This window comes from Chiloscyllium plagiosum, chromosome 27, assembly GCF_004010195.1.
Source record: "Chiloscyllium plagiosum isolate BGI_BamShark_2017 chromosome 27, ASM401019v2, whole genome shotgun sequence".
In the NCBI taxonomy this organism is placed as follows: Eukaryota; Metazoa; Chordata; class Chondrichthyes; order Orectolobiformes; family Hemiscylliidae; genus Chiloscyllium; species Chiloscyllium plagiosum.
In genome coordinates, this window is record NC_057736.1 from 6,385,069 (window position 1) to 6,409,740 (window position 24,672).

A 24,672-nucleotide genomic window follows, 5' to 3' on the forward strand; every position below is an offset into this window, starting at 1 on the left:
CATGTACATCCTGTCCCTCAGGATTCCCTCCAACAACTTGCCCACCACCAAGGTCAGGCTCACCGGTCTATAGTTCCCTGGCTTGTCTTTACCGCCCTTCTTAAACAGTGGCACCACATTTACCAACCTCCAGTCTTCCGGCACCTCACCTGTGACTATTGATGATACAAATATCTCAGCAAGAGGCCCAGCAATCACTTCTCTAGCATCCCACAGAGTTCTAGGGTACACCTGATCAGATCCTGGGGATTTATCCACCTTTACCCGTTTCAAGACATCCAGGACTTCCTCCTCTGTAATATGGACATTCTGCAAGGTGTCACCGTCTATTTCCCTACAGTCTATATCTTCCATATCCTTTTCCACAGTAAATATGGAAACAAAATACACATTTAGTATCTCCCCCATTTTCTATGGCTCCACACAAAGGCCGCCTTGCTGATCTTTTGAGGGGCCCTATTCTCTCCCTAGTTACCCTTTTGTCCTTAATGTATTTGTAAAAACTCTTTGGATTCTCCTTAATTCTTCTATCATCCTTTGGGGAAAAAGAATTTTCTCAAATCTCCTCTGATCCCAAATTAGCTGTGCTGAAAACAACACATGTACTGACTGGACCAGGGTATGGGTCAAGGACGGAATCAGGCTCTACATTTAGGCGGCACGGTGGCACAGTGGTTAGCACTGCTGCCTCACAGCACCAGAGACCCGGGTTCAATTCCCGCCTCAGGCGACTGACTGTGTGGAGTTTGCACATTCTCCCCGTGTCTGCGTGGGTTTCCTCCGGGTGCTCCGGTTTCCTCCCACAGTCCAAAGATGTGCAGGTCAGGTGAATTGGCCATGCTAAATTGCCCTTAGTGTTAGGTAAGGGGTATATGTAAGGGTATGGGTGGGTTGCGCTTCGGCGGGTCGGTGTGGACGTGTTGGGCCGAAGGGCCTGTTTCCATACTGTAATGCAATCTAATCAATCTAATTTATTGAACTAGATGTTGTGTCCTAGAGAAGCCCTGTTTCCCTCTCCACAGATGCTGCCAGACCTGCTGAGCTTCTCCAGCAATCTCCGTGTTTCTTATTGATTTGTTGAAAGCCGATTGGGTACGACAGGTTTAATCATGCCTGTAAGTAGAGGATGAGACAAAGCAACAGAGAGAGAGCAGGACAGGCCCAATCCCTGTCCTTTTGCTCTAGCCCACACAGATTGGGCCAAATCAGTGACAGAAACATCTCTGTAGCTTCAAGAGGAAAGGGAGATGCAATTCAAAGGAAGGAGAAGGGAAAATGACAGGGAAGTGGAATTCAAGTTCCACCTTTGGTGAAGTTACCTCATGATCCTACACCTCTGCTCCTTTCCCATTGTCCTGCACTTCTTCACCTGGACACATTTTTATTCAATACTCTTTTTAAAGTTTCTATTGAATCTCTGCCCATTCAGCTGATGCATTCCAGAGCTCACTGTTAGAAAAGTATGTCACCAATTCTGGTTCTTCTGTCAATAACTTGTCATCTGTCTCCTGAATTTTATTCACTCATCAGATGTGGGTGTCACTGACTGGGCAATAATTTATTGCCTATTGATCTTGAGAAGGTGGGGCTGAGCCGCCATCTTGGACCACTGCAGTCCATGTGCTGTAGGTAGACCCACAATACCCTTTGGGAGGTAATTTTAGGATTTTTCAGCAACACTGAACGAGCAGCAATATATTTCAAAGTCATGATGTTGAGAGGCTTGGAGGGGAACTTGCAGATAGTGGTGTTGTACCCATGTATCTGTTGTCCTTGTCCTACATGGGAGTAGTCGTGAGTTTGGAAGGTGCTATCTGAGGATCTTTGGTGAATTTCTGCATCTTGTAGGTGGTACACACTGCTGCTACTGAGCCCGGTGGTGGAGGGAGTGGATGTTTGTGGATGTGGTGCCAGCCAAGTGGGCTGCTTTGTTCTGGATGGTGTCAAGCTTCTTGAGTGTTGTTAGAGCTGCAAATGGAGAGTATTCCATCGTACTCCTGCCTTGTGCCCTGTAGATGGTGGGCAGACTCTGGGAAGTCAGGAGATGAGGTACTCACTGCAGAATTCCTAGCCAGAGTAATTATACAGTGTGTCCAGTTTTGTTCCTTGTCAATGTTTCTGGGAACCCCTCAGGATGTCGATAGTGGGTGCTTCAGTGATGGTAATGCCTTTGAATTTCAAGAGGTGAAGGTTAGATTCTTTCTTGTCATTAGCCTTGCATTTGTGTGGCACGAATGTCATGTTGCTGAACACAATTGTTCCTCAATGTCTCAAATAAATACATTTGTGACTTGAACACCTTTATCAAATATCTAATACACATTGAAATGCTCTTATTTTATGATGTAGGAAAGACAGCATTTGCATACTGTGAGGAACCACATATCGCAATGAAATTGTTATATATTTACCCATGTTTTGTTATATATTAGAACTGGATACAATCACAAAATCACAGTATAGTTATAGTTCAAAGGTTCTGAAGGAGGCCATTTGGTCTATTTTTTAAGGTACATGTGGGGAAATTTCATATCTGCACCCAGTGAAACACATTGCGTGAGTTAAAGCTAGTGGGAATAGACCTGAGGCAGTTTAAATAGGGTCTCCAATTTACAAGCAGCCTGCAAGAATGAAATAGATAGAGTTCTGATTTCTTCAGTCTTGAAGTATAATTATTCAAACAGCACAAACACATGTTAACATGCTAGGGTTTTAGGCGTTGGCTGAGGAATAAATATTAGTTAGGATACTGGGGAAAACACCCCACACCTCTTTAACATTGTGTCCTATGGGATCTGCTCTATCCACTTGAGGTCTCACCAGAAAGATGACATCTCCAACAGGATCTCTTCTGTTCTGCACTGCAGTCTCAAAGTTTGGAGCCTTGTGATGAGACTTGAACCCACAAACTACAATTGTTAGCCACTGAGGCACAGCTGTGCACTAGATCTTTAGCATTTGCCTCATGAGGCAAACAAGAGAGTCCTATAGTGTTCCTGACAACACAGGAGAAGCAGCTGCCATGTCAGTTTATATCTTACATTCTGGTCTGGGCCTTGAACCAATAACCTACACGTCTCAGTGACTAGAGTGCACAAACTGAGCCAAGTGTTGTGTGTCACCTGAGGCGATGAGATGCTTGCTCAGGTGATGGAGACACAACTGAGAGAATCCTCGGCTGTTGTTCCCCTGACAGTCTAACACCTTCTATGTGAATTCAGCACAATAAAGCTGTTGATGGGCTAGTGTCATCCCATGCATATGACTACAAGAATTAGCGGTGAATATATTAAACAACAGATACATTGGCTTCTACTCTGCTACAAAAACAAGAGAATTGTATTTCCTAGTGCACAGAAAGAGATTGCTAACACAAAGAAAGGGTGGGTTATCTCTTATTCAGGGTATTTAGAAGATCCATTGTTCAGCTTCAAGTCTTTTAGTTTATTAAACATGCCACAGACTAACATTAAGGAGCATCCCATTTTATTTTGTGATGGGAAAGACATTTATCTGCAACAATAAGCCTTTGTGATGTGCTTCCGGTCTTTAGATAAGGTTTTGGAGGCCTGTGGCCAACGGTGTGCCACAAGGATCGGTGCCGAGTCCACTATTTTTCATCATTTATATAAACGATTTGGATGGGAGCATAGGAGGTATAGTTAGTAAGGTTGCAGATGACATCAAAATTGGGGGTGTAGTGGACAGTGAAGAAGGTTACCTCAGAGTACAACAGGATCTGGATCAGATGGGCCAATGGGCTGAGAAGTGGCAGATGGAGTTTAATTTAGATAAATGTGAGGTGCTGCATTTTGGAAAAGCAAATCAGAGCAGAACTTTTACACTTAATGGTAAGGTCCTGGGGAATGTTGCTGAACAAAGAGACCTTGGAGTGCAGGTTCATAGCTCCTTGAAAGTAAAGTCTCAGATAGATAGCATAGTGAAGAAGGCATTTGGTATGCTTTCCTTTATTGGTCAGAGTTTTCAGTACAGGAGTTGAGGGGTCATATTGAGGCTGTACAGGACATTGGTTAGGCCACTGTTGGAATATCGTGTGCAATTCTGGTCTCTTCCTATCGGAAAGATGTTGTAAAAGTTGAAAGGGTTCAGAAAAGATTTACAAAGATGTTGCCAGGGTTGGAGGATTTGAGCTATAGGAAGAGGTTGACTAGGCTGGGGCTGTTTTCCCTGGAGCATCAGAGGCTGAGGGGTGACCTTATAGAGGTTCATAAAATCATGAGAAGCATTGATAGGATAAATGGGCAAGGTCTTTTCCCTGGGGTGGAGTGTCCAGAACTAGAGGGCATAGACTGAGGCTGAGAGGGGAAAGATATAAAAGGGAGCTAAGGGGCAACTTTTTGCGTGTATGGGATGAGCTACCAGAGGAAGTGGTGGAGGTTGGTACAACTATAGCATTTAAAAGGTATCTGGATGGGTATATAAATAGGAAGGGTTTAGAGGGATATGGGCCAAGTGCTGGCAAATGGGAATAGATTAGGTTAGGATTTCTGGTCAGCATGGACAAGTTGGACAGAAGGATCTGTTTTCGTGCTGTACATCTCTATGACTCTATGACTCCAAATAACTGTTGAGAAACCATCATTTGACTGATCTAAAAAGCACTGTACTGTATAATTCTCCCTGTGAATGTAGTCCTGTTGCTTTGCATTGGTTCATTTTTAAATTTACCCCCTCAGGGGATCAGCTCTGTTTGATTGCCTGTTGGTGAACATATCTCTTGGCTAGACCACGATTAGGGGCCACCACATAAGGTCTTAAGAAACAGGAGAAGGATCTGGGCATTTGTGCCCATTCGATAAGATCATGGCTGATCTCAGTGAGGACTTAACTCCACTTGCTGGCTACCCCCAAAGCCCTTGACACCATCATTGACGCCAGGCATCAGTCCAGCTCAGTCTTGAATATATTCAAGAGAATTCCAAAGATTAACAATCCCCTCCATGTCATTTCAATTCATGGTCCTATACCTTAAATGGGAGGTCCTTATTTTTAATGGTGCTCCTAATTCTTGAATATTACCTGAGAAAAACCATTCCCACTGCATCTAACCTGTGAAGAGCCCCTCAAACATTTATGTGTCAATGGGAACCACCTTTCATTCAGTCAAACTCCAATGAGTATAGACCCTACTCACATGACCTTTCCTCATAAAATATATTATGTCATTGCTGAGAATTAGCCTAATGAACCTTGTCTGAACCCTTTCCAATGGAAGCATGTCCTCCCTGAGGTGAGGAGATCAGAACAGTATGTGTGACTCCAGCTTGGCCTCACCACTAGCAAAAGCCATAAATTGCTGGAAAAGCTCAGCAGGTCTGGCAGCATCTGTGGAGGGAAATCAGAGTTAACATTTTGGTTGAGTGACCCGTCCTCAGAATTGACCCCTGAGGACAGGTCACTCGACCTGAAACGTTAACTCTGATTTCTCTTCACAGATGCTGCCCGACTTGCTGAGGTCTCCCCACAATTTCTGTTTTTGTTTCTTCAGTTCTTTCGGTTTTTATTTGGTCTCGCCAAAATCTTGTACTGTTGTAGTAAGGCCTCCCTACTTTTATATCCCATTGTCCTTGCAATAAAGGCCAGCATTCTATTTGCTTTCCTGATTACTTGCTACACTTATCATCAGTTCCTTACTGCTCATGTGAAAATGCTCATGTAAGTCGTTAGTCATTGAACCACTCATTGCTCTTATTGGGAAGTTCACTTGTAAGCAGGCCGCTGGCTGGGAGACCCTGGTGGGGCACCACATGGTCAAATAGCGCAACGTAATTCTCAGCCTGGGCTTGCTTATGAAGTATGATTGCTGAGGTACCGGTTTGGAAAGGAGCTGGGATCTATACCTCAGCTTTGTGTCACTCCCTTCAAGGAGGGGCGAGAAATCGACATTGGGGCAAATAATAAACCCTGCCTTTTTGTTTGTTCTCTTGCAGCTCTGTGGCTTTGTCTACGCTTGTTACGTCAGCAAAGTCTTTATGGAAGAGGAAGACAGCTGTAAGTGACTGACGTTCTTATTCAGGATGATGCTTCACCTTTGGTAACACTGCAGGGAGAACCATAGGGTGGGGTGGGTTGGTGGGATGGGGGGGGGTGGTATTTTAAACCTGATTCTCGGCTCGGGAAATGTGTGAAATGCCAGTTTTCCCACCGCCACAAACCCCCTCCCCAAATGCTACGGCTGTCCACCGATCTCATTGAAAAGTATTATCAGGTAGAGTTGGAATGCTCCAATCCAATTGGTATGTCAGTCCGTGGGTCAAGTTAAAATTGCTTCTCCCAAAGTTTTATACATGAGCCAAACTCTAAGACACCAATCCTCTTGGGAATAATCACAGGAAGAAGTAACAAAACAGTTGAGTCATTGAAGGTGCTGTATAAATGCAGATTGTTGTCTCTGGGGACAGTTTTTCAGAGTCTGTCCATAGGATCTGACATTTTCATACAGTAATTCCAGTCATTTCAACTGAAACGTTTCCACAGGGTAGAAACATAGAAATATTGGGCGCAAGAGCATTGTTTGTTACCCTGAGTAAAACTATCTCAGGCTTAGCTGGAGGTAACGAGATTGAAGTCGCTTTCGACTAGAGATGTTGATGCACTGGTGATTGTTGTTCAAAATTCAGTCCATTTTGTGCCTACAGATCGGAGAGTTGCAAATGGAATCCTGCTGTTACAAAAATGGGGAACTGCAGACCTATTGCCCAAGGGAAAAGACCAGAAACTATAAGACCATAAGAAGTAGGAACTCGGCCAGGCAATTTGGACCCTTGAGGCTGTTCCACCATTCAATAGGTTCACAGCTGGTCTGACATTCCTCATGTCAGATTTCCTTCCCTTTCCCTGTAACACACGATTTCCCCGACTGATCAAAAATCAATCTATTTCAGCCTTAAGTATATACAAAGTTAAAAATCACACAACACCAGGTTAGAGACCAACGGGTTATAGTCCAACAGCAGCGCTCCAAAAGCTAGTGCTTCCAAATAAACCTGTTGGATTATAACCTGGTGTTGTGTGATTTTTAAATTTGTCCCCCCCCTCTCCCGGTCCAACACCGGCTCCTCCACATCATAAATATATACAAGCACTCTACCCCCTCAGCTCTCTGTGACAAGGAGTTCCAAAGAAATTTTTCCTCATCTCAGTCTTAAATTAGTGTCCCTCTGTTCTGGGACTATAAAAATCTGATATGTTTCAATGGGATCACCTCCCATTCTTCTGAACTCCAATGAGTAGAGTCCCAACCTGTTTAATCTTTGCTGTTAAGATAGTTCCGGGTGATCCTTCTCTGAACTGCCTCCAATGCAATAACGCCTTTTCTTGAATAAGGAGACTAAAACTGTTCACAGTCTTCTTTGTGTGGACTGACCAGCATCTTGTTGCAGTAAGATTTCCCTACACTTCATTCTGTTAGCCTTCCTGCTTACCTGCTGCATCTGACAAAGCATGTTCATTCCTGAGCATTTAGGAAATAATTGTCTGGTTAGACAATGTGGATTTTTAAAGGGGAACTCTTGGCTGACAGACCTGATAGAGATTTTTTTGAGGACATTACAACGGAGTTAATAAGGGGAAACAACATATATGATGCATCTGAAATGTCATAAACCATAGAATGTAGGAGCAGAAATAGGCCATTCAGCCCATCGAGTCTGCTCCATCATCCAGTGAGATCGTGGCTGATCTGATCATCCTCAAATCCACTTTCCAGCCTTTTCCCCATAATCCTTGAATCCCTTCCTGATTAAAAATCTGTCTCTCTCAGACTTTACTTTCCAATGGGATAAAGAATTCCACATATTTTCCATCCTCCGCAGTTGCTCCTTACCTCCACCTGTATGGATCCTGCATCAGCTGATGCATGACTCCTTCTTGCTGATGGATTAGTTTCATCTTGTACTAACAAAGTCACCCCACCACCTCTCCCTTCCTGCCTGCCCTTTTGAAAGGTTACAAATTCCTGAATGTTTAGTTCCCACCTTTGATCTCCTTGTAACCATGTCTCTGTAATGAATCTAGGATCATACCCAGTAACATCTATATGTGCCGATAATTTGTTTATTTCATTGTGAATATTATGCATATTATTAATTTGACCTTTTTATTTTCTGTTTCCTCTTTGTCCATATTTACTGCTTTTTTTTCAGACTTTCATACTCTGTCCGTTCCTGTCCCATTCTGGGTATTATGGTCAAACACACTACCCTTTTACTTTGCAAGCTTTCCATTCCCCCCACTCTTGAGCCCTCCCCCTCTAATTAGTTTAACTCCCTCTTTACAGCCCTAGCTATTCAGTTCACCAGGACACATTTCAAACACCTTTGATAAAGTCCCATAAAAGAGTTTAGGAGGAGGATGCAACAGACCTCCAGGTGATTTAGACAGGCTGAGTGTGTGGGCAAGAACAGGCAGATACAGTCATACAACACAGACACAAACCCTTCAGTCTCACCAGTCCATGCTAACCATAATCCCAAACTAAACTCATCCCAGCTACCTGTGCTTGACCCATATCCCTCCAAAATCTCTTATTAATGAACTTATCCAAATGTCTTTTAAACATTGTAACTGTACCTGCATCCACCACTTCCGCTGGAAGGTCATTCCAAACATGAACCACTTGCTGTGTAAACAAAAAATTGTATCCCATGCCTTTTTAAAAATCTTTCTCCTCTCACCTTAAAAATATGTCCCCCAATCTTGAAATTCCCCACCTTAGGGAAAAGACACCTGCCATTCACCTCATCTATATCCTTCCTGAAGAAGGGCTCATGCCCGAAACGTCAATTCTCCTACTCCTTGGATGCTGCCTGACCTGCTGCGCTTTTCCAGCAACACATTTTCATCTATATCACTCATGATTTTATAAACCTCTATAAGGTCACCTCTCAACCTCCAGTGTTCCAGTGAAAGGAGTCGCAGCCTATCCAGCTTTCCTTTATAATTCAAACCCTCCTTCCTCGCAACATCCTGGTAAATCTACAGCTTAATAATATCCTTCCTATAACAGAGAACTGGACACATTTACCATCCCCTGAGAAAAAGAACAGGAAATGACATCACCACAGGAAATTACATCACCGACCCATGGAAACTCAAACATATAAATAGAAAGCAGGAAACATCAGAAGTGCTTCATCTAGAGACTCACTGAAGATGTTACCTAGTATGGTGATGAAACATCTGAAAATGAACATAGAACATAGAAAAGTACAGCACAGAACAGGTCCTTTGGCCCATGATGTTGTGCCGAGGTCTTATCCTAATGTAAAATATAATAACTTAACCTACACACCCCTCAACTCACTGCTATCCATGTGTATGTCCAGCAGTCGCTTAATGTCCCTAATGACTTTGCTTCCACCACCACCCTGGCAACGCATTCTCTGCATAAAGAACATACCTCTGATGTCTCCTCTATACCTTTCTCTTAATATCTTAAAACTATGACCCCTCGTACCAGTCAATCCTGCCCTGGGAAGAATCTCTGGCTATTGACTCTATCTATTCCTCTCATTATCTTGTACATCTCGATCAGGTTTCCTCTCTTCCTCCTTCTCTCCAGAGAGAAACGTCCGAGCTCTTTCAACCTTTCTTCATAAGGCAAGCCCTCCAGTCCAGGCAGCATCCTGGTAAACCTTCTTTGCACCCTCCCCAAAGCCTCTGTATTTTTCCAATAGTAGGGCGACCAGAACTGAACACAATATTCCAAGTGTGATCTCACCAGGAGCGTGTAGAACTGTAGCAAAACCTCATGGCTCTTAAACGTGATCCCCCTGTTAATGAAAGCCAAAATGCCATATGCTTTCTTAACAACCTTATCCACTTGGGTAGCAATTTTGAGGGATCTATGTACTTGCACACCCAGATCCCTCTGTTCCTCCACACTACCAAGAATCCTGTCTTTAATCCTATATTCAGCATTCGAGTTCAACCTTCCAAAATGCATCATTTCGCATTTATCCAGGTTGAACACCATCTGCCATTTCTCAGCCCAGCTCTGCATCCTGTCTATGTCATGCTGCAGCCTGCAGTAGCCCTCTATACTATCGATGCCACCTCCAACCTTTGTGTCATCTGCAAATTTACTAACCCACCCCTCAACCTCCTCGTCCAAGTCATTTATAAAAACTGTGAAGAGCAGAGGCCCAAGAACAGAGCCCTTCCAGCTCAGTGAGCAAGCCTACATCCAGGACCTAAGTGCCTTTTATGTACATCATAAAGAGTGACATAAGGAGTGACATGCTGGGAGCTAGCAGGGTGGCACAATGGTAAAGTGGTTAGCATTGCTGCCTCACAGCGGCAGGGACCTGGGTTCAATTCCCACCTTGGGTGACTGTGTGGAGTTTGCACATTCTCTGCGTGATTTTCCTCCCACAATCCAAAGATGTGTAGGTCAGGTGAATTTCCCACGTTAAATTGCCCTAGTGTTAGGTACATTAGTTAGGGGAATGGGTCTGGGTGGGTTACTCTTCGGAGGGTCAGCATGCAATTGTTGGGCTGAAGGGCCTGTTTCCATACTGTAGGGAATCTAATCTAATGTATGTGTAACAGGTAATTTGGAAGACAAATGTTGAATCTTTGGAATTCTCTACCCAGAGGGCTGTAGAAGCTCTGTCATTAAATGATTCAAGACAGAAATTGATAGACATATAGTCACTCATAACTTCAAGCCAAATGGGGATAGTTAAGGAAGATGGTTTTGAAGCAACTGATGGACCAGCTCCTAGAATGGTGAAGCAGGCCTGAGCAGCTGCTAAGGTGTAGTTCTCACTGAAATCCAGTAAGTGTCCTCGGCCAGCTCAGGAAGAGTACTCCCCTGCCATCTGAAACCACGTCTTTCTGCCCTTCCTTACCACAGGCCTCCTTCCCTGTCAGCCAACTGTCTTTGCTCAAACATTTGGCCTGGATCTTGTTGTTCTTTAGACCTTCTATGGATGTGCTTCTACAAAGTAAAGTTCTAAGTTTGCATGTACCCACAGTGATAACAGAGTTCATTTAATTCAGGAGTGTAATTTACAATAGTCTCACTTGACAACTGCTTCCTTTCATGAAATGCAGCTTTCAATGTAATCGCATTCTTAGTCATGGTATAGTATGAGTCCAGAATTTCATTTATTGCAAATTAGTCCATTGTGCTCCCGAGCAGGCAACATTAGATTATAACCACCTTGAAACCATCTTGGTAAAGAAAGCATTTACTTTATCCTCATAAAGAGTGACATGCTGGAAGCTAGCATGTATTTGCAACATACTATAATCATTTTCAGCCAAAGGTATAACCTTCATTCATAATTACATCAGGCCCTCTTTGTTAGATTGATTCCCCCATTATCACCAAATATGCCTCCACTTTTCTCAATTGTTTACCTAATTGAAAGGTGGTCCTGTTTGGATCTACAAAATACTTGTAGGAATAGGCAAGACAAATAAGGGTAAAATGTTGCCCTTTAATCAGGGGTCTAGAAGCAAGTGATGTCATTTAAAAATAAGAAGGTTTTCATTTGGAACTGAGATGAGGAGGAACTGAGGTATAGATGAGTCTTAATCGCATTGACAAATTATAGCAGATCAGGTGAGGGGCTGAATGATTTGAGTTCCACACAGGACAGTTGGTATTGTTATGTAGCCACTTTCCTCATAGTGAGATCCTACACACGACTTTGCATGAACAATATTTGCTTTCACTGGTGATGTTTGAAGGATGAATGTTGCCCAAGATTCCATGAGAACTTCCTGCTTTGTGGTTTGGAACAAAGAGCCCTTAAGATGTTAAGGGTTAATGTGAGGCCATAGCTGTTTAATTGACACCTTGTATCCTCACAAAGTATTGAAATTTGTATCTCATCTGGAATTCCTAGGGAACAGATGTTTCACAAACTTGCTTTAGCATCAGATGCTGCTTCTTGAGATGCTAAGAAAAAAAGGCAGAGGGACAGAGGGGATTGGGCTTTTGCCCAAAACTTCGATTTTCCTGCTTCTTGGATGCTGCCTGACCTGCTGTGCTTTTCCAGCACCACTCTAATGTTGACTCTAATCTCCAACATCTGCAGTCCTTGCTTTTGCTGAGGGATAGAGAGAGCAAGCCTTCCAGTTCTGTTTTTATGAACTCAACATTCTTCTCCCTGATTTAATCAAACAAAGCTGCTGCCTGAAATATAGTTCCTTTGTGTATTTCCATGTCTGGTTCCATTTTTTTGAACTAGGATAATGTACAATAGGTGAAACTTCCAATAGGTGAAACTTCCAGAAAGTAAATCCAACAGGAGATGTCATGTTGATGACATGTTAATTTCAGTTCAGTTTGGGCCTTGTTTATTGATGGCTTTATGAGCTTGGCTCAACTTGATCAGGTGACCAATGTAACTAACTTAAGCTAGTGCTTCGCCTTTTATAAAAAACCATGATCGATCCCAAATATTACAGGAAACCAAAAACTGATTGTCCATTTTTACCACTAGGATACCAAGGCCCAATTCTTCCGTCCACCTCTGTATCCCACAATTTATAGAGATTCCTTATTGAAGTTCTTAAGAATTCTTATCACCAAGACAAGCAAACTGACCTTCCTGCCTTGCCCCCACTGCTTTCCTGCCTCTAGTCTATTTTGGAAAAGCATTTGTAAGCTGCAATACCACTGTCTCCTGTCACTTTCACTGAAAGACCTGCACAGGTGTCACACCTTTAATGGAGTGAACCACCCCAAGTTGCTTCACAGGAATGTCAGGGTTTGACACTGAGCTGCATAAGGAGGCGTTATGACTGGTGACCAAAAGCTTTGTCAAAGAGGTTGGTTTTCATGCGAATGTTAAAGGAGGAGAGCAAAAGGGAGAGGCTTCTAGGGAATAGGATCCTGGTTACTGCAACAATAAAATGTTGGAATGATGTATTGCTGCAAAACAATGTACTTGCTCTTTGAAAGGGCAGGCATTTTCACGGAAGGGTCCAAATGATCGTCTGTGCTCAGTTATTCTTTGTTTCTGTAATATTCTGCTACACAACTTGGATAAAGGGATTGGAAAAGAGGAGGGATGTATCGCAAGAGTGATCAGGCTAATATTCTGGATCAGTGGTGCTGGAAGAGCACAGCAATTCAGGCAGCATCCGAAGACAGGCAAAATCAGGCTAATATGCCTTTTCAACCCCTCCCTCGTGTTTCAGCTCTCTCCATTCTGTGCTGGTAGCTAAAGCTAGGCTGGAGACTTGACGTCCACTGATTAACCAGCTGGATAACACTGCTGCTTCTGACAGCTGGTAACACAGAAACGTGGGAGGAAGTCAAGCACAGGTTACTGACTTGTGTTTTGATCAAAGAATTGAACCTGCCGAGGAGGAGATGAAAGCAAGTGATGGAGGAACAAAAAAAACAGTAAACTAGTGGTGCACCAAATCTTTGTTAGCTCTTTGTACAATTTTAAATAATTGTGATACGGTTATACCTACAAACCTGTGCTGATCATGAATGATTATGAACAGTGTCATATATGAATAATAGTATAATTTCACATCAAAAGTCACATGATACCAGGTTATAATCCTAGTTAAAAATCTCACAACACCAGGTTATAGTCCAACAGGTTTAATTGGAAGCACACTAGCTTTTGGAACAACGCTCCTTCATCAGGTGGTAGTGGAGGGCTCAATCCTAACACACAGAATTTATAGCAAAAATTTACAATGTGATGTTAATGAAATTATACATAGAAAAATTGATTGTCTGTTAAGCCTTTCATCTGTTAGAATACAGTGAATAGTTTCACTTCTTTCATGTGTAAATCACAAAACTTTTGTTTAAAAAAGTTGCATTCTCGGCTTAGCTGTTAACAATGGTGATAGCTAGACAATATGTTGAAGGTGTTAGCCTCCTGTGTTCTCTGTCTATGACCTGATATTTAGATTGATTCTAATCTAAAAAGTGAGATAATGGAATTTGACATAAATTCATGCAGTTTTTGAGCTCAGAGTTCTACATGAATGCATGCAGTTTTTGAGCAAAGTACAATGTAGCCCTACAAGTACAAATTCATCCCACAAAATATATGTGTGCATGTGGGTCTTTGGCTGTCTGTGTGTGTCTGTCTGTCTGGGTTGGGGGTTGTGAGTGTGAGAAAGTGTATGTGTGTATGTAGTGAGTGCAGAGTGTCTTAAATCTGTGAGGGGGTGCATGTGTGAGTGTGGGAGTGTGTGTGTCTGTAAGGGTGTGTGTGGGTGTCTGTATGCGTGTCTGTGTGTATGTGTGTCTGTGTGTATGTGTGTATAGGAGTGCCTGTGTGTGTGTGTAGGAGTATCTGTGTGTGTGTAGTGCAATGGTGGTCACCTTTAATGTGACATGAACCCAAGGTCCCGGTTGAGACCCTCCCTATGGGTCCCAAACTTAGCTATCAGCCTCAGCTCAGCCACCTTTCTCTGCTGCCTGTCCCGAAGTCCACCTTGGAGGATGGTCACCCGAAGGTCCAAGGCTGAATGTTCTGGACCATTGAAGTGTTCCCCAACTGGGTTATAATCCAACAGGTGTATTTGAAATCACAAGCTTTCAGAGCAAGCTTTTTCACTATCCTATCTACCTGTGACTCTACTTTCAAGGAGCTATGAACCTCCACTCCAAGGTCTCATTGTTCAGCAACACTCCCTAGGACTTTACCTTTAAGTGTACAAATCCTTTGCTTTCCCAAAATGCTGCACCTCACATTTATCTGAATTAAATTACATCTGCCACTTCCCAGCCCATTGGCCCATCTGAGGCAATCTTCTTCGCTGTCCACTACACCACCAATTTTGGTGTCATCTGCAAACTTACTAACTATACCTCTTATGCTCGCATCCAAATCATTTATATAAATGACATCAATTCCAGATTGAATCTCGGCTGTGATGCTTACCCTACATTAGGAAGGTTGGCACTTAATGTCCAGGTCTACTCAAAGAGTACAGCCACTAATTGAAGTTCTCCTCAACTTCACCCAGTGTAATTGAGGATAAAACAGTCGGGAGCATATCAAAGAGTGCAGTGCCTTGTTTCAAGATTCCTGACAGATTATTTGCAAATGATTGTCAGAACATTTCCTAGTAGCTGAACTTAGACTGGTGGGATCTGCATTGATGTTGTGACAAAGCTGCTCCTTTAACAGGGTTATGCTGTCCTTAGCTTTTTTATAGAGGGGTCATAAAAGCAGCAATTCTGAAAAATCGAGGTTTGTAGGGTTTTAGGGCCAGTCTGATCATAGCTAACGGATTCTGCCTCAGGTAAAAGAACATAGAACATAGAACATTACAGCACGGTTCCGGCCTTTTGGCAAGCAGTCAGTCAGTTTTGAGACTGCTGATCCACGAAACAGTTCCATGGAAGAAGGTGTTCCATGCTGAATCTCTCTACCATCTCTCTCTCTCCTGTAAGTCCCTTCATGTGATTTTACCATTTTTGCCAAGGGGTGTTTATGGGGATTGTTGCAAGTTTTTTAACAGCATCATTAAGTTGGGATTATCTGTTGGGTTTTCGAATAGCTTAAGTTATTCTACATTCTGTTTTCTTTTTGTTTTTCATTTGGTAATCTTGTAAATAAATTCTGTTTTGTTTAAAGCTAAATGGTTTGACCACCTGCATCCCTCCTGGAATATCCACATGCACCTGCTTAAAACAACTAGCAAAGTTAGGGTCTGGGTTACTTTCTTGGAATGTTTTCAGGGGTCTGGCCTGGTCCATAACAATGTCAAATAAAAATATATTATTGTCCTCTAATGTTGGTCCTCCACTCTCATCATAGTCTCTCTTCTCTCAGGTGGTCAACCTGTCATTGTTTTACACTGGCTGTTTTACTCCTCACTTTTATTACTGGCCTATCCTGACTCGATAACCACCAATCCTGCAAGGTGTTAGGTCACTGTTAGGTCACTTGTCTTGTAGGTATGCTTGTGTGCATTTATACATTTGTTTTTATGATCTGAAATGATGTAAATCCTGGTCAACTCAGATCTCAATGGGACACCTGACTTTATAGATGACATTTTTATTTCTACAGTCATTTACTATAGTGCTTAGTCACTGACTGTATTCACACGAGGCTGCCGATGTTCTTTCAGAAAAGAAGACATATTTACTATCTACATACATATAGTACAGTTTGAAAAGATCATAACATAAACAGCAAAACAAAGTTTCAACATGTTTCCCAGCAATGTTCTTTATGGATACTCAATACCAGGAAAGTGTCTGAACTCTTTAATATCTTACTTAACTGACACTTCCCAGGTTTCATTATCTAGAAACTTCTTTCCAGTTCTGACAGCTGGAAAATTTCCACACAAATCTCAAAGCCGTGCTCTTTGTGAATTAAGAACCCTACTGCTGCTGCGTACAACAGTTCTCCTGAACCGAAAAATTTAAATCTTTTGAACTGAATTCAAATTGTTAGCGGCCCCTCATCTATATTCTCTGCTTATTGTAATAGTTCAACTTTGTAAACACTTCAGCCATTAACAAAATGGGTATTAGACTAAGCACCAAACTGGAGTCACAATAGCACCAGTCCTGTGCTTCCTTCAAAGGTTCTGGCTGGTGCTTCTCAAAAGGACATTGGTGAACTATATGGGGCTTTTTTCTACAATCTGTCAGTTTCTTTGTCACCCTGTCGATGCCTGCATTTTATTTCCAGATTTTAAAATTCTGAATTTGAAATTCTCGAACTGCCATGGTGGTATTTCAGTTTACTGGATTTGTTATTTAATAATATAATAGTTATTTTAATATTTAATGACTGGGAGAATTTAATATTTCAAATGCTGACAAGAAATAGGTGTTGAAAATGTGATGCTGGAAAAGCGCAGCAGGTCAGGCAGCATCCAAGGAACAGGAGAATCGACGTTTCTTATGCCCGAAATGTCGATTCTCCTGCTCCTTGGAAGGTGCCTGGCCTGCTGCGCTTTTCCAGCAACACATTTTCAGCTCTGATCTCCAGCATCCGCAGCCCTCACTTTCTCCTCGAAGAAATAGGTGTTACACATTTATATCTCCTCCATCGATTCCTGACTTCAACACTATTGGTTCAGGCCTTTGCATCAGTCAAGGTGTTTGAAAAATAGAACAGGGCTGACTGCCTTACTGCTAGCCCTACACCTTATGGTCTGTGGTCTGTTTGAACTCAGCACTATGTTTAAATGGCCTTTTGTGTTTGGGGTCCTTTGCCTGTGATTCACAACCTGGTGACAAAAGTTAGAATCCATTGGAAACATGAAGCAGGGCTTTTTCTCTGGGTCCTGGCCCCAGAGAATCAAGGGTGCACACTTTCACAATATATTTCAATCCCTTTTCCCTTTCACAAATGCAATTATTTCACTAATACACTGTTAGGAGGCAGAAGCTGTTCTGTCTGACTGTTAAAAATGAGTCCCATCTACACACAAATAAATGTTAATGAATATCTGTAAAGGCTACAGATGGTGCAGGTACATGCCAGATCCATAGTAGATTAGCTGTCGACTTGGAGTTACTTACAGACATAAGAACGCGAAGCAGTTTTTTTTTGCAGTGAGATACAACTGCTGCCTTCTGTGAACTAGAAGGTTTTGAACATGCTTCAAACAGAAACATTAAACTTCCAGCTGAACTGCCTTTAAACGCGCCTGCTCTTCCTAGTTATGAATATTCCACTTGAATAATTAATATGTTCTGCTTGTTCGGGTGAACATGAAAGATACCATGCCCCAGTTTGAGGAAGGAAAGAGTGTTCTCTCACTGTCCTGGCTAACATCTGTCTCACAGCCTGCCTCACTAAACAGGACAAGTCTGTTTTTCTTTTCATTGCTATTTGTGAGATCTTGCTGTGCAGCAGTTAGGTGTCATCCTTGCCCATGCAACAACAGGGCAGGATGTTGAAAATTAATTAATTGTCTAAAATTAGGGACATTCACAAAGGTACCCATCTAAAATGAACTGTACTTTCTCTCTCTGTCTCTCTCTTTCTCTTTACCATTCTGCCTTCTATCTCTCTTGAAAATCTCGTGAATCTCTTTGAATCATTGGTCTGTGATTTATTCCCAACCCACAGCACCTCCCTGCTCCCCAACCATCAATAGCTGAAGTAGCTCCTGTTGTACTAAAATAATGGTATCTAACAACAGAGGCACTGCGTACAAATAGCCATGATTTGGAGATGTCGGTGTTGGACTGGGGTGGACAAAGTTAAAAATCACACAACACCAGGTTATAGTCCAACAGGTTTAATTGGAAGCGCTAGCTTTCGGAGCGATGCTCCTTCATCAGGTGGTTGTGGACAACCTGAAGGAGTGACGCTTTAAAAGCTGGTGCTTCCAAATAAGCCTATTGGACAATAACCTGGTGTTGTGTGATTTTTAACTTTGTACAATTAGCAAAGTATTATGACATGACAACACCTGACGACACTTCAAACGTACATCATTGACTGAAACATGCTTTGGAGTATTCTGAGCCATGAAATGCACTGTTAATGTAGTCATGATTTGGAGATGCCGGTGTTGGACTGGGGTGTACAAAGTTAAAAATCACACAACACCAGGTTATAGTCCAACAGGTTTAATTGGAAGCACACTAGCTTTCGGAGCGACGCTCCTTCATCAGGTGATAGTCAGGTGTGTGAGTCTGTGTGCATGTCTCTATTTGTGTGTCTGTGTAGGTGTGTCGTTTGTATGTATGTGAGTCTGTGTGCATGTATCTGGCTGTGTGTGTGTGTGTGTCGATGTATATGTGTGTGTGTGCATTTAGTGTATTTGTGTGTAGGTAAGAATCAATCCATGGTGTGATTTAAATAGGATCTTTCATGGAGCTTTGGTGAGAATCAGCACAATTACTTGGTAAAAGACGAAATCCACGATAGGCTGATAGCACCATTTCAAATTTAAATATTAAAGTTTACAGAGTCAGGGAAAGAATGAAACAGGTTGGACAGTTCTATCAAAGAGCTAGCACAGGCAGGGTAGACTGAATGGCCTTCTTCTGTACTGTTTTGTTCTATGATGTGATGTCAAATTTCCAATTTCTTTCTTGACTTTCCCTATCTTGTAATCCCCTCCACTCCTATGACTGTCTGAGATCTCCGTTCACTTAATTCTAACTTGCATCTCTTCAGTTTAATTGCTCGACCATCAATGCCAGATCCTTCAGCTATTGGGCCTAAAACTCTGGAATGCTTTCTGTTTCTGTGACTTTATTGAAACTACCTGAAAGATGGCAAACCCAGTCAGGGCTCATGGTTGACGTCACATGACTGGGGCTGGTAGGATGCACATTGATAGAGATTTCATTGCAATCTGAAATATTCCCCTTTCACACAAAAGACAAAAAAAAGTTGCATGCACATTGTCATGTACTTTTTAAGTTAGCCAAGGTACCCACTGTAATTATGATTATTCTCATCCATGAGCAGTTTGTTATTCATGTCCATCTCTGCATTTATGTTGAAGTCTTTTGTTCATGTCAGTCTCTTAATGGTACCTCGTGTGTGTTGTCATGGGCTGCTGGGATGGGTAATGTTCTTTCTCCAGAAAGAGCCATTCCCACATCATTGGTTGTTACCTCTTGTTTCTCCATTTCCATCGTTGGGCTGCTGTAGACCTCTGGATCTGATCGTTGTTCTATCGACTGTGCAGGAATGGAATTCACATCTTTCTGACCAGCAGCCCCATATTTGAGGGATAGCTTCTCCAGCTGTCAGTTCCTGTGGTCACTGTGGTATATCTGGTCACTCACCTCCTCAGGACCCAGTAGAGCAGCGGTAATGTCACGGGCTTGTATTCCAGAGCCCTATGTTATTGCTCTGGGAAGATGGGTTTGAATCCCACCATTGACAGTTGATTAAATTTGAATTCAATCAAAATCCAGAATGAAAAGCTATGCCAATGGTGACCAATTCTTTTTAAACGTATCTCGTTCACTAATATCTCTTAGGGTGAACATCTGCCATTCTTACCTGGTCTGGCCTACATGTGACTCCAGACCCATAGCAATGTGGTTGACTTGTGACTTCCTCCTGGAAAATCAGGGATAGGCAATAAACCCTGGTCTAGCCAGTGACGCTTGCTTCCCATAAACCGATACAAATCAATTTCTGCTCTTTATAGTCAAGGTGACAACCACTCTAAGTAGGTCCCAAAGTTCTTACTTGGACTGACGCCTCTTGGGAGTGTTGAATGTTTGTACCCTGGCTGGTGCTTCAATACTCAACTCTGTCAATGGTTTGGCAGTCTTGTGCAAGTGAAATTTGACTTTCTGCTGTTTCGCCTTGATTTTGTTAACCATGCCTGTTACAACTTCCTGACTTCAGTTGGAAAAGTAGAGAGGGTGCACCAAGCCATTAGACTCTGTACTGGGCTACTCTCCATGACTTCAGTAGACATGTTTCTCCACTTGAGGATTGCCTTGTATACATCTGTGTGGGATTTGCTCAATTTCTTTATGAATTACTTGGCAATTGATATTGCTGACCCAGCCTTCCTGTTGCCTGGGGATAGTGTTGAGATGTTGCGCGGTGAATCTTTTATGAAATGGCTGTATTTCTCACAGACAAACTGAGGGCCATTGTCTCTCATGACAATGTAGGAAATGGCAGAATGGCTGAAGTGTGCTTTTAGCCATTTAGTAATCTCAGCATTAACCATTGAGGTCAACTCTCAGAAGTCAGAAATAATTGTCTATCATAACAAGATAAACAGTTCCTGTGGGTTTGAGAAGGTCAGTTCCCAGCTTCATCCATGGTCTATCTGGGACGTTGTCAGCAGCTCTCTCACTTGCTCACCTAGGTACTCATCACAGGTTCTGCACTAGCTGATGTCCTTGATGTTGCTCATGTTTGGCTAGGAGACCTCATCTCTTGCCTTCCTCAGATTTGACTCACTTGAGTGGCTTGCATGGATACACATCGATTCACCTTCTCCATCAAATCTTTAGGAGTAATGACTCTATTTCCTTTGTACAATATTCCATGTTGGGATGTCAGTTCATCTCTAACATGCTCTAACAGCAGCAGGTGTCAGGGTAGGGGGGTTGCAGATGGATGACAGCCTTGTGGTATTATGGCTGGACTGTTAATACAAGGAACAAGAAAATACTCTGGGGACCCAGGTTCAAATCCCACCATGGCAGGTGGTGACCGTGAATCCATTGTTGATTGTTGGAAAAATCCCCAATGGTTCACTACTGTCCTTTAGTGAAGGAACTCTGTTATCCTTACCTGGTCTGGCCTGCACGTGGCTTCAGTCCCACAGCAATGTAATTCACTCTTAACTGCACTCTGGGCTATGAGGAATGGCATTAAATGCTAGCCCGGCCAGTGACAACCTCATCATTACTTCCTGCAAAACCCAGAGAGTTACATTTAATGGGGCTGTTCACTTGATTTGAGCAAGCTGCTTGTTGGGTGGATTCAATGCCTCTGCTGGATTGATACATACTCTCAGCTTTCCAGGTTGGTTCACTGATAACATGTAGCTAATCCATTTCTGTCGGAGTTGTCACTTTCTTGATTACTCCCTTCTTTTCCAACTCTTCTACCTTGTATGTCAGGCTGGCCTGGATGGCAGCTGCTGAGCTGATCTCCCACTGTGTCTACTTCAAGATAATATTCTCCAGGAAGACATCCGAACTCTGAAAACTATCACTGTACTTCCCTGGGTCCTGTTCCATGTTCAATGAGATAATGTGCCAGGACGCATTGCAGATCCCAAAAAGCATTGCCAGTTCAAATGTTACTCTAGCTCTGGATGAAGTGAGTGTCTTTTGCTTGCCATACGTTTGGAATGTATATTTATATTTAAGGACTGTGTGATTGAAGTGAAAAATATGGAACTGTTTGTACGTTTTCTGAATTGAAAAGGGTTTGCTATGTAATTTAATCAAACTTAACATATGCTATAAACCACCTGCCATTTACGGGAGAACAATCACGTGACCTTGGGAAAAAGGTAAGCAAAGGTATTAAGAAGATAACATTTATGGCCCTTAGTTACTGCCAAATCTGGTTTTGTAAAAACTCTGGGTCTTCTATGTTCACTGTTGTCTGGAAACCCTTTCTGGATTTGCTTTTCTGTCTAATACACCTATGTACCGGTAAGGAAGGCATCTCCGAAGCCTATTCTCAGCAGAGGTTTCTGGGAAGATGATAACGTTTCCAAAATACCAGTATTTCGGACCACTTTCCTGACACTCAGATCCACGTTAATTGCAATCAGAGCTGAACACCTTCTCAGTCTGTAGTTGCCACTGGAATAGCCCAGCAGGTCAGGCAGCATCCGAGGAGCAGGAGAGTCAACGTTTTCAGGCATAAGCCCTTCATCAGGAATGTGGAGGGAGAAGGGGGCTGAGAGATCAGTAGGAGGGTGGGGGGTGGGGCTGGGAGGAAGGTAGCTGGGAAGGTGATAGGTGGATGTGGGTGGGGGTTATAGTGATATGTCAGTGGGGAGGGTGTAGGCTATCAGCAGCAAACCTGGTGGACCATGAGAGGTAATCACCTTCCATCCTTTAGTTTCAGACCTCTGACTTTGCGGGTGATTTTCCCTTCTGCTTTTTCTTTAAAAAACATGATCTCTTTTTTTCCCCGTTGTGTGAATGTGACAGTGTTTGGAATTAAAGGGACATAGTTCCAATTCCATACTATGACTCAGGTGTTAACTGGTGTTTGCCATTTGATCTTAAAGTAAGTTCTGTTTATAATAAACAAATTATTTAAAGTCCATTAAAGAACCCTGGTTGAAGTTTCTTTTACTCTAGTTAGTAGTGCAAAAAAGAAATAAATGATGAACAATTTCGGTGATTAAATCAACACATTTATACTGCTGTTGGCATTGATGGAGTAGTGGGGCTTAATTATCAGCAGATCCCTCCCATCACGTCCACAACCTGAGCTCCAGAGCATTACCTTTGGCTTATAGAGTAATCTATCCTCTTAGCACTAGTATACATTCAAAGCTAATCTCAGCCATGGTAACCACGAAGCTATCAACGATTGCCGTAACAAGATCCACGAATGCTCTGTGGAGAAGGAAGTCTGATGCCTTTCCCTGGTCTGACCGACATGTGACTCCAGTCAGGCATATGCCCTTCATCAGGAATGTAGGGGGAGAAGGGGGTTGAGAGATCAATAGGAGGGTGGGGCTGGGGCTGGGAGGAAGGTAGCTGGGAAGGTGATAGGTGGATGTGGTTGGGGGAGGGGGGGGTAATAGCTGCCCTCTGAAATAGCCTGAGCTCATTTCAAGACTAGTTAGGGATCAGCAAAAAATGCCTGCTTTACTAATGGTGAGAACACATTCCATGTAACAGTAAAACAAAAGAAACTGGGAGGGGTGGGGGATTAAAATCTTCCTTTGTGTTTCAGGATCAAGCGTGTCTTGTAACATTATTATGAAATGCGTTAAGATGTTTTATGGCAAGGGTGCTATGTAAATGCAAGTTGCAACACAAACCTCTCGGGAAGATGAGCAACTCAGGAGAACAGAGTGCAGACCAACAAGACGATAGTGTCAATCAGACCAGAGAAAAACAGCCAGTGCCAATTTACAAAGCCCTGTCTGACTCCCACTGAGAGTCAACACCCCAGGCACTTTGCACTGGTTGGATAGTTCCTGAATGAAATAGATAGGAATTGTAAAGTATCCAAATGATTCACTGTCAGCGACCCTGAATGTGACAAGATCCTGGCAGCACTTACACCCAGTTCTCTTCTCCAGACACTCGTGCTGATTAAGCAGCCATGAGACTCTCTGGCATGCAGACAAACTGAATGTGTGGAAACTGTGAGCCGAACACCACATGGTGCATGCACTTCACGCAGCTGGGAAGCCAAAATATTTTAAAAATATACAATAAAGCCAAAACATATCGAGTACTCAAGGTTTGGAACTCCAACAAAAATATGCAAGGTCTTTTTTTAATTAACAGAACGAAAAGTCAGAAAGCACAAAAGGTGGGCCATTCATCACCCTTAACAATTTCTCCATCGAATCCTCCCACTTCCTCCAGACCAAAGGGGTAGCCATGGGAACCCGTATGGGCCCCAGCTATGCCTGTCTCTTTGATGACTATGTAGAACAGTCCGTCTTCTGTAATTACACCGGCACCACTCCCCACCTCTTCCTCCGCTACATTGATGACTGCATTGGCGCCACCTCGTGCTCCCATGAGGAGGTTGAGCAATTCATCAACTTCACCAACACATTCCACCCCAATCTTAAATGTATCTGGACCATCTCTGACACCTCCCTCCCCTTCCTGGACCTCTCCATTAATGATGACCAACTTGACACTGACATTTTTTACAAACTTACCAACTCCCACAGCTACCTGGATTACACCTCTTCCCACCCGATCTCCTGCAAAAATGTTATCCCGTATTCACAATTCCTCCGCCTCTGCCGTATCTGCTCCCAGGAGGATCAGTTCCACCACAGATCACACCAGATGGCCTCCTTCTTTAGAGACCGCAATTTCCCTTCCCGCGTGGTTAAAGATGCCCTCCAATGCATCTCATTCACATCCCGCCCCTCCGCCCTCAGACCCCACCTCTCCAACCGTAACAAGGACAGAATCTCCCTGGTGCTCACCTTCCACCCTACCAACCTTCGCATAACCCAAATCATCCGCCGACATTACCGCCACCTCCAAACGGACCCCACCACCAGGGATATATTTCC

General features: G+C 42.9%; 1 protein-coding gene across 4 annotated transcripts in view; it reads left to right on the top strand.

Moving 5' to 3' along the window:
- The window catches only part of nkain1 (sodium/potassium transporting ATPase interacting 1), a 550,449-nt gene that overhangs the window by 489,434 nt on the left and 36,343 nt on the right, over positions 1 to 24,672 (top strand). For all 4 annotated transcript variants that reach the window (XM_043717291.1, XM_043717290.1, XM_043717292.1 and 1 more), the window contains one exon: positions 5,952 to 6,012. In XM_043717291.1, the coding sequence (XP_043573226.1) occupies positions 5,952 to 6,012 (61 nt within the window). The remainder of the gene's footprint in view (positions 1 to 5,951; positions 6,013 to 24,672) is intronic.